Source organism: Acyrthosiphon pisum, chromosome X, assembly GCF_005508785.2.
Source record: "Acyrthosiphon pisum isolate AL4f chromosome X, pea_aphid_22Mar2018_4r6ur, whole genome shotgun sequence".
Taxonomy (NCBI): Eukaryota; Metazoa; Arthropoda; class Insecta; order Hemiptera; family Aphididae; genus Acyrthosiphon; species Acyrthosiphon pisum.
The window spans coordinates 17,608,412-17,619,784 of record NC_042493.1 but is presented as its reverse complement, the minus strand read 5'-3'; the positions used below and the strand labels follow the sequence as shown (position 1 = coordinate 17,619,784).

The 11,373-nt window shown below is 32.0% G+C and overlaps 1 protein-coding gene across 1 annotated transcript; it reads left to right on the top strand.

Moving 5' to 3' along the window:
- Positions 1–987: 987 nt before the first annotated feature.
- LOC103307998 lies at positions 988–1,973 on the top strand. The gene is made up of 3 exons (XM_016800990.1): positions 988–1,039; positions 1,116–1,156; positions 1,365–1,973. Exons 1-3 carry the CDS (start codon positions 988–990, stop codon positions 1,971–1,973), a joined length of 702 nt encoding a protein of 233 aa, XP_016656479.1.
- Positions 1,974–11,373: the final 9,400 nt, after the last annotated feature.

The window sequence follows — 11,373 nt, the reverse complement described above, 5'->3', positions numbered from 1 at the left end:
TTTTGTTTATATAATTTATACTGTGTTATCTTTATCGTCAATATTCAATCTGGTTATTCGTAATTTAATTGAAAACATTGAACGACTGAAAAGTGAGCAAATGATACCTTTTGCATACCTATGTGTAGCTTGTCATGAGCTATAATTAGAAATAACGAAATTCCCATAGGCCGTCGCCCGCCGTCGTCCGACGACCGACCATCGACCAATATTGTTTTGTTTATATAATTTATACTGTGTTATCTTTATCGTCAATATTCAATCTGGTTATTCGTAATTTAATTGAAAACATTGAACGACTGAAAAGTGAGCAAATGATACCTTTTGCATACCTATGTGTAGCTTGTCACTTGTGTATTTCTGTATATATTATTAATTTCTTTACCGAACGCCATACACCGTTGACCGTTCAGACTTCAGAAAACACTAACTGTGGTCTGTGCTATAATATAGACATATAGTATTTGTCAACTAACAGTAACTAGTAAGTACTAAGTATATGCATAATTATTCACAAACTTAATAAATACTTTTAGGATTTTAAGGCAATAGGGTGACTGCACCAGTAAATGGAACAGAACCTATGACATTTTTTTAATTGTGTGTGAATTCTCTTCAATTTTTTTTAATTATAAAATACAAGATGACATATTGTTTAATTCATAAATACAATTTGAACTTTATGATATTAAAAGCTATTATGATACAAATATATTTACTTGTCTACAAAACCTTAGGTGTTCATTTACTGGTGCAGTCACCCTATAATCAATAAAAAAACATTTAAAATGTTCAAAAGCAAAAGAAGCATTTAATTTATATGAAAAAATATTACAAAATTTACTAATACATTGAATAAAGATTTCAATTGATTTAACTAGTTGTATTAAAATATAGATATAATACCTATAGACAATCAAATTTTGTTTTGTTTTTAATGATTTTTATATTACATATTAGTTAGGTAACTACTACTTAGTTGCAAAAATGGAAAAAAACAGTAAAGAGAAAATATTGTGGAGGTGCAGAAGAAAAAAGAGTAAAGAATCGAAAGATATATAAGTTACTACATCAGAACTATAACATTTTATAATAAGAATTTTACCAAATTTTAGTAATTGTATTGATACTCTACTATGATTCTTACCAAAAAGATGTTTGCTTGTAAAAACCCTAATAACTGTTAATTTTTATTTTAGTGTCCTCAATATTTTACATGATCACAACAGTTTTTACTTTTGATTTAGTAGATCTGTAGATTATAATTATCATAATATAACTTTGTTTAACAGGTATCTATTGACTGATAGATGGCTTTACAGCCATATTTTCAAAAATAACTTCATAATGATATAACTGGCCAGTTTTATACATTATCATTTGATGAAACAACGAACTCAACTGGATCAAAAGAATTAGAAATTGCAGTAAAATACTGGTCTGAAAGTAAAGGATTGATAGTGCATCATCATCTACAATTGTTTTTAATTAGAAAAGCCACAGGTGAAGATCTGTTTGAAAAATTAAAAAAAGCTCTTGATAATGCTCATTTACCATTAAATATGCGTATTCATATTGGAAGTGATGGGCCAAATGTAAATAAGAAGGTTTATAGACTAATGAATGGAGAATGTTTAGCTGTAAGAAATCAAAAGTTACTCAATATTGGATTCTGCAATATTCATTTATTACATAATGCTTTCTGCAAAGGTATTTCAGTTTTGGGCGAGGAAGCATCTGATCTTATAATATTAATTCACAATTATTTTACTGGATTGCCTTCAAGATGGGATGATTTTGAACAAATTCAGAGGGATAAAGAAATTCCAAATTTGCATTTTGTTAAACATTGTCCATCTAGGTGGCTTACTATCGAAAATACTGCGGCTCGACTAATACAACAATGGGATGCAGTAGTTTATTACTTCTTGAAATTTGTTCCCCAAATACGTTCTATATTAATGAAATCTTAAAGCTACAAAAGAATTTCACTTCTCATAAAAATTGATACAATGAAAGCCCAACTCTTATTTGTATGTTCAAGTGCCAAAATATTTACTAGATTCACTGGAACATTTCTGCAACAAGAACCTTTTATTCATTTAATGTATGATGAATTCAGACTTCTTATTTCACTCTACTTAGCCGTATTTGTAAACAAAGCAGCACTTCAAATCAACAAATAACTGAAAACATTTTAAATGATGAACATCTTTTACCGTTAACTAAAATAATATTTGGACATAGTGTCGATGAAACATTGTTGAATGTTAATGAAAGATCTCTATTAGAATTTTCTAAAAATGTACAAAATCATTTTATTTCCGCTTGCAAGCGCATTTTTACTAAAGCTCCACTATCTGGGAGTGTTGTAAAATATTTTCGATGTCTTCAACCAGTTAAACGGAAATCCAAGTATGACAGACATTGTGTCTCTTGCCAAAACATTGCCATTTGACAATTGTATTGAGTATGACAAACTAATTAATGAATGGAAACTACTTCAATTACAAGAAGACCCTACTAAATACAATCGTATTGGTACATACTGGAATGATTGGTTAATAAAAGCTAATATGGGATCTAGGGCTGTTCGATTTAATCGATTAATCGACTGGAGCATCGATTAATCGATTAAATCGATTATTTTTAAAAATGTATTCACCACCGATTAATCGCATTACCGATTAATCGCTTTATCGCTTAATCGAATTATAAATTAACCGAAACGGGACTGTACATTTTTAACGAACATAACCATGGTGTCAAGTATAACCGGTAGTTATTATTACAGTACTTCCAAAAGAAGTTTTTTATTTTGTTTTTAATTTTGTTTTTACGAAAAAAATATAAATATAATTTAAAAGAAAGCTATCTCTTATGTGTACTTAAAATAAAAACAAACATAATGACAGCAATGACAGTGACAGAATGTCATCATCATTATAATCATCAAATAAAATACCTGAATACCCTTTATACTTTTTAGTATTTTAAAAGTATATTAAATATTAATCTAACGATAAGTCATTGCATTTGAAAAATCTTAAATGAGTAAACCATAAACCTAGCAGGAAATATAATTCAGCAGTGCTCAAAACCGATAAACTTTTATCGATTGTTTTAATCGATCAATCGATATGTCTTTGACTATTTCAACAATCGAGCACTCTATATAGCACTTCTTGATAAAAATCTTCGATTAATCGAAATTTTCGATTATTTAGTACTTTTGACAATCGAACAGCCCTAATGGGATCTTCAATGTTATCAAAAGTTATTCATGCTGCTTTGTCTGTTTCACATGGGAATTCAGATGTTGAACGTACATTTTCAGTATCTAGTTTATACTTAACGGATAATCGTTCTAGTATGTCAAAATCGACATAAAATGCTGTCCTCACTGTTAAAGACGCTTTGAAACTTTACAATAATACACCTTATTTTGTTCCTATTACTTCTCGTTTTGGCTCAAAGTGCTTATTCAAGGTAAAGTATTTAAAGCTCTAAAACTAATATAATGCCTCGTTTATAACTTTTATTATGTTATACAGGTATCAGAATTATTTAGATGAAGAAAAAAGAACAAGAGTTGAAAATTTAAATTGAACAAAAAAAAAAATTTGTGCAAAAAATGTGCAATGGAGAAATTGGAAAAACAAAAAAAAGATATTGCAAATTGTGAAACACAACTCAAATTAAAAAGAAAAAAAGAACATGAAAAAGAATCAACGGCAAAAAAACTTTTTATAGAAGCGAATAAACGCCTCAAAAATGCAGTTGAAGCTAAAAATTTTGAAGAAGTAGAGTTGGCTCATGCAATGCTAGTTGGAGATTCTCAAGTTGATAAACAGAAAGACCTCGAAAAAAGGGAAGTAACAAAAATTAATGAAGCTATACAAAAGTCTAATCAAGTAGCCTATTAATTTAAAATATTATTTGTTTTTTATATTTTAGTTACTATATGTTATATAAATATTTTTTATAAAGTTATTTACTATTAAGTTACTTAATTTGTTGAATTTAACAGTATTCATTATATTGTATTTATAATATCTACATAATAATTATAATATGTGATAATTATAATTTGAAGTTCCTTTAATAATGTATTTCCTTGTAGTATTTGGACTGATTAAAAAGATTAAAAATAGGTGGTATATTTTTATTTTTTATTTGTTTATTAGATAATGCCTAGCCTATATTATTATGTAGTTTATTGTAAACACTTTTCTTTCAAGCAAAAAATGTTGAAATTAAAACATTATTATGTTGTAACTGAATGTATTGTTAAAAGTATGAACATTTCTTATTGAAGTTGGAAAAATTGTTATTTTATTAGCTTATAATTATTATGTGAATTTCGTTGATATTTAATTAATTATATGATAGTAATAATACTAAACGCTTATGCAATAATATATTTACTCAGTTTATATACCTATGCATTGCAAGTTATTTAAAAAAGATTAAATGGCAACTTTAAAGTCTAAAATTTGTTGTATAAAAATTATTATATTAGTTTAGTATTTAAGTAAGCACATTTGTAGTTTCTTTTACATAAATAAGAACTTTAATTAGTGTTAAAACACAACGTTTGGTCACTTTTTGGTCACTTAGTCACTTTATTAAAAGTTTTTAGCACTTCCAGTGTTGTGGTCTAGATCCAGACCACTGCGTTGCATCCTTTCGTCACATTATTCCACGTCAAGTGAATGATAGCATGCGTACCTTCAATCTAGTAGAATTAAAATTCTTATCACCTTATCAACCAGATTTTATTTCAATTTACAAAGTATGCATCAGAGTCTCCCCAAGTATAAGATCTCCGGTTCAATGCTTCAATTGCTTAAGATTTGGCCCCATAGGAAGATATTGCTGTAGTAAACCTCGGTGTTCACATTGTCCTGAAGCCAATCATAACCTCCTATCGTGCCCCACGGCCACCAACCCAACCTACTTCTATTGCAAGGGCAGTTACATTTCATCAGACAGAAACTGTCCAGAGTGGATCAAACAAAAGAAAATCAAGAAAATCATGGCTGTCGAAAACCTAACCTTTCCAGAAGCCGTTCAATTCAATAACAATAATCTCAGTGGCTAACCTCTTGGCTCTTTTGATCACATTTTATTAACATCATAACTTTGTTATAAGTAAAAATAGGATAGTGGTGGTGATGGTAAGTACATAATTATGAATATGCGTCATTTAAAATTGAAGTTCAGCCCGCAACTGAATCATCTTGTAAGTAAAGCTCACACTTTTTCTCAAGTTGTCTCACACGATCGCCCTACACATAATATCTCCTCCGGTATTAATGCATCGTCAATAACTCCTCGTAATCTCACTAGTTATTCCCCCTCATTTCCAGATTTAAAGTATAATAACATTTTAATGAACTATCAATAAAAAAAAAGAGACAAAATAACAACAATCAAGGGTCTTCAGCTTTTCCTCGGCTCCCAATCGCAATCTCCTCTACATTAGCTCCTAATGGTACTTTCCTAGCTTATGTCGAGTCCCAAAAAAACGTTGACTCGCGAGATCTCTTAGAAAGCTCAGCTCCCGCACCCCTCCTATCAGAGGTGGCTAAAGCCTTGTCGAGTCTCATTGCTAATGTTATTTCTAACAAGCAGGAGCATATATCTCCTGAAACGCTATCTAATTTAATTGAGTCATCTCCTGTCAACATCTTATGCAACCAGATCTTAGGGTCGGATTCCTACTTGTTTCCCATCCTCATGCCTAGTTTCAACAACTCATCCAACACAACACGCTTCTCAATATCCTTCAATGGAATACCAGGAGCCTTTCTGCACGTTTATAGATATCCCACATACGCAGTCATCAAATTCTGCTTCAGTTGCCCTCTTTTCAGAGACATGGCTTCTTCCTAATAGACGAATTAACATTCCTGGTTATCATATAATTAGAGGCGATAGACCTGATGGCTATGGTGGCGCCACCATCGCCATTAAAAGCTCCATCGAGTTTCAAGTGCTTGACATAAACCCAGAAATATATCGGTCACTTGCTAGTTATAACATTAACCAAGTGGGGGGGGGGGGGATCTTACCTGACAATAGCCCGGGATTGGATATCTGGTCCTACTACAATCCCCCTCATTCTAACTTATCCCAACCTGTGGTAAATAATATATTTAATGTCATTGGCCACTATTTTCTTCTCTGGTCGAATTTCGCATTCCTCTCAGGTTTTCTGAAGATCCACTAGAGGCGTACGCTTCTTTTACATATATAGTTATTAGTGCAGCTAACTCAAGCATACCAAAATCTAAATCTTCACTCTACGGTAGGGCCTCCCCTATCTGGTGGAATGATAATTGCACAGCATCAGTCAAAGTTAGATCTACTGCATTCCGGTTGTTTAGATAGTCTTGAACTTTTGCGGATTTCCTGATATATAAAAATCAATGCGCAATCACTTGGAGAACACTTAAACTCGCCAAATTATCAGCATGGACAGAATTCAACTCTACACTCAACCATAGTACCCTTGTTTCAACCTTTTGGTCCACACACAAAAAATTCAGACAAATGATCTCCCCTTCCTCTTCAGCTGCTAATGAAGATGGGTTTGATAATTTCTGTTCAAAAGTCGTCCCAGATTATGTCCCTATGTTCAATGAAGTTGAGTTCATTCAAGGTGCTAATACAAGAGTCCATGAAGAGGACCACATCATAACGAAGCCTTTTTTATTGACTGAACTACTAAATGCTATCAACTCCAGAAGATCTCCTGCTTCTGGGTTAGACTCTATTTCATCTATCCTCATTAAAACCCTTTCGGAGAAAGCTATTTACTAGATATTCTGAACAACCTATTTCTTAACTTGGCGGCAGTTTAAGGTTATCCCCATACCTAAGCCGAATACCAACTTGGCTTCATACAAACCAATAGCCCTTTCTTCAACGCTTTGCAAAATAACGGAGCATATTCATAAAAACTAGGTTGGATTGGTGAGTTGCTCATCTGTCAATTTTACCCGAGAAAATATTTGGTTTTTGCAAAGGTCGCGGCACCCTGATAGTGCCGGTCCGGTTTGGTTGGTCCCATCCGCAATGCTTTCAATAGCCGTGGTTTCCTAACTGCTGCTTTCATTGATATCCGAAGTGCATACGATTCCGTCCACATCCCTACATTACTTGACATACTACACTCATATAGCGTACCTGCCGCCTCCTTGGTTCATTTCATAAATCTTCTGCTATTCACACGAAAACTAAATTTTATCTCACCTTCGGGGTCTCAGTCATGTCGAACCACACGCACAGGGTTACCACAGGGCTGTTATTGCACTCGCTCTGGTAGAAGCCAAAATCAAGTACCTCATGTACGAGGATGTCTTAATTATCTTCCACTCCCAAAAAGATTTAAATCAAGCTTCATTTCTCTTCAATCACTCTGTCGATTCTGGAAAGTAATCCGAAGAAACTTCATTTCTCCGTAGCGACTCACAAATGTAAGGTGGTTATATTCACTAGGAAACGCTGATTTGTTTCTCCTCAATTTTTTTTTAGATGGCGACCTACTGCCTGTGGTTTCTGAAACCAAATACTCAGGTCTTACATTGGACAGCAACCTCCGATGGAAGGCACATTTATTTCAGTTAACTTCCTTTTCCCACAAATGGGCAAATTTGTTAAGGTATTTAGCTGGTAGTTGGTGGGGTTCACGCCCATCTTCTCTGCTACAAATTTACAGATCTGTCATTAGAGTAAAAATAGGGTATGGTTTTTATTTTTTTGGCTCCACTGCCTTGTCACACCACAAGAAATTAAATTCACTACAGGCAGCTGCCTTCACACTGCATTCGGGTCTCTGAAGTCAACCCCTATATCGGTACTGAATGTTGAGTCATCCTGCCCTCCACTTCCAATAAGATATCGTTGGCTTACTGGTAAATTTATATTGGTTATATAAGTTCATCTATATCAAACTCTCCAATAATCGATATATTTAACTCGATTAATATTAAATGGAGATTCGTTCGAAGGTTCTTACCATTACTCTCGTCCATAATTTAAGCTTTCTCGATGGTTTTCTCCAATGTTTACAAAGTCCACAAACCACCTTTATATGACATAAACTTTGATGCATTAACTCACCCCAGACGCGATGGTGTTACCCAATTTTCTGGGCCACGCCCCTAATGATTTACGACTTATGCCTCCATGCATAATTAACAATCTATTCAGACAGTTTATTGCCGACAACTTTAATTCGTGTACCTTGGTATTGATGGATGAGTTAGTCACACAACCAGGAGCGGCTTTTGCTTTCTTTTTTCCAGAATTACATATACAGTCATCTTCTAACCTGTCTGCTTTTGTCTCTTCATACACGGCCGCATACTGGGCTACACTAGAAGCTCTCACATGCATAAGTTTTCCCCCTGCGGAGATTTCTTTATTGTCTCTGATTCTCAAGCCAATATTTTAGCAATCGTCAGTAACCCCTTCCTTTCTAAGTGCTCCCCATAATTCTAAAAATTCATGCATTACTATTATTATAAAATCAGGGATCCACCTCATTCCTATGGGTTCCAGGTCATATAGACATAAATGGTAATGAGCATGTCGATTCGTTAGCTTGCACCACCGCCAATCAGTCCTACTCGTGCCCTCTCTGGTGTCCCTATACAGATTTAATACAGTATAAATTATAATATAATAAAGTTTATAATCGTTAATTTCATAATAATTGTATATGATATAATAGTATTTATGTAATATAGGTATTGTATATTTTAGTTGATAATTTTTTTTTAATTGTAATAGTAGGAAGTGTCACTACTGGGTGGCTTCTTCCAACAACTCATTCACGTCTTTGTAAATTAGCCCATATCCTTATTGTGTCTCTTGGGTACAGATGGTATATTTCTTATAAAAAAAAAAAAAAAAATTGTAAGATATAGTTTTCACAAAATCGTACCTTAAATTTGAAACAATATTTTGTTCTAGTAAATAAATATAGTAAACCATAGTATTAAACGAAATGTAGGTTAAAAAAATATGTTACCTTCCAATTATTTTATTTTTGTAGCCCGTTATAATTCGGTTATTTTTCTTTTGGCACTTTCTTATTGAGTAGTCTTGAATTCTTTTTCTCTGAACAATACATTTTGTAGTAGTAACTCAACATTTATAAAAATGTTTTTTACTGACCATATTCACCCCATGGACAATGTGGTACATTTCACTGAGCAAAACCATTGACCCTATTCACCCCGTTTGTAGATACATAATATTGGTAATTATAATTTTTTTTAATATCTTTTTTTAGTGCATAAAATCTCTTTTTTAATGTCTCTTCCTTGATTGCCTTGTAATTTGGTTCTACGATGGACATGCAATAATGAAATCCAGCACTAAACAGAATGATCTAGGAATTTGACTTAAAGCCACCATTTTAGCCACGGCTTGATGAATAATTTCAGTTCTTTCAGGACTGCATGGTGGATTGTCATTTCTTTCACTTATTAAATTATTTTGACGACGTTGTTTTCGAGATGGACTGTAGAAGATGAAGTAGAAGTAAAAGTGCTAATTTGAGTATAATTCTAAATTGTTGGCATTTGATTGTTCATTCATATTTGCATTGCTTCTCCACTATTTTAAAATAAAATTATGACACATCATAAAATTGTAAATAAAATAAATAATTCTGACTGCACCATTATTCTCGTAAAAAAAGTGCATACGTTTCAGGAAAAAAATATGGAAAACTTCGTGGGTGGTAAACTAGTTTATACTGAACATTTTAATTATATAGGTGACTATAGAATACTAAATCTAATCTAGGAACTTAACTACTAAAAAAATTTTAAAATATTTAAATTACCATATTACTATAATATTGCTCAGTGTTATTATTATTACTAACCCTGACATATTATACAATACGCATCTTCGTATTTAATTACTTTCATGAATGTTTTTTAAATGACGAAGTACTGATCCAGGTGTTCCACCAACGTACGAAAATTCATTATTAGGATTACATAAATCGCAGTAAGCTTTATCTCATACACATTTAGCGTAATTCCAAACCCAACTTTTAACCTTAGACATTGTTATGCGTTAGAAATAAAATTCATATTTTAATGCTGATAGTACACATTTACCGAGAGACCGAGAGTGTCTCATCAAGGCTTCAGTAAAAAAAATAGTTCAAAAAAGGACAATAATAAACTAGTAAAACCTATGCACAGTGGTCTGAAACGTCATTTTACGCGGCCAAAACTACACATTAAACATTTTAATTTTTATGTTTTTTATTTTATAAAATCATTATTTACACATGCTTGGAAATACTGATAGACAGTTAAAAGTTTAAAACCTACTAGATCCAATTTCACGAGAACACTACCATCGTCCTCGAGATGTTTTCTTCCTTCTATACCTAATACCTATCACGTCGTACCCGTTGTCTTACTTGTACAATGTATATGTTTTATAGTCATAGTATATATATTTTTACAACGATCAATACTTTTAATGTAAACTATGAGTGTATCCTCGAATAACACAAAATACTAAAAATAGATTTTATTTTTTTTCTATTTAATATCGTTGTAACTAAGAATATTAAAAACATTGGTTTTGGTGCTTTTGTATTTGTTAAAGAGTGCCACTTAAAATTACTCAACTTTTTCTATTAAAAGTAATGTTTTTACTTCATCTGAAAATTCTTTTAACCGTTTCGTTTTTAAATTACTGATCGACGATAGTTATGGATCAGACGAAACAAGTAACATATTAAATAAATCTTCATTCGTATTTTTTTTAGAACTTTTTCTTGTATGATGTTCTCTGAAGCGTTTATAGTCTTTATTTCTTGACTCCTGTGCCTCTTCGGAAAGTTGTCCTTTAAAAATTAATGAATATTATATATTAAATACCAATCGTATGAATTAACTATAATATTTTTTTAATATTTTAGTATTAAATTTACCAATGGGAAGAATAATTGCGTATCGTATAGCTTGAGCCCCTTGCACTAATATTTTATGCATACTGGCAGGCATATAATACCAAGGATAAATATGTATAAACAATTTAGCAGTATCTAAAGCATAAATTTCAAATGTATCTATGTTTATATTATATCCACTGGAAAGTGCTGATAATATTATTTCAAATCGTGTAAATAAATGTATCAATTCCTGTGATTTTACAACTTCTTTCTGGATTGCAAAAAAAAATCATCTTGCAGTATTTCCATATTTTTGTATTTCCTTTTCCTAAAAAAAAATAATGCAATTTATATTTAAGAATTTAAGTCATTAAAAAAATATTTTTACCTTGGACCACCATATCGACCACCAACCCCATTTCCATACGAAATTG

Coding starts and splice junctions, on each gene's coding strand:
- LOC103307998 (XM_016800990.1), top strand. CDS start 988: ATGGAAAAAAACAGTAAAGAGAAAATATTGTGGAGGTGCAGAAGAAAA. Junction 1,040..1,115: donor GAGGTGCAGAAGAAAAAAGA/GTAAAGAATCGA, acceptor ACCAAATTTTAG/TAATTGTATTGATACTCTAC. Junction 1,157..1,364: donor ATGATTCTTACCAAAAAGAT/GTTTGCTTGTAA, acceptor ATAACTGGCCAG/TTTTATACATTATCATTTGA.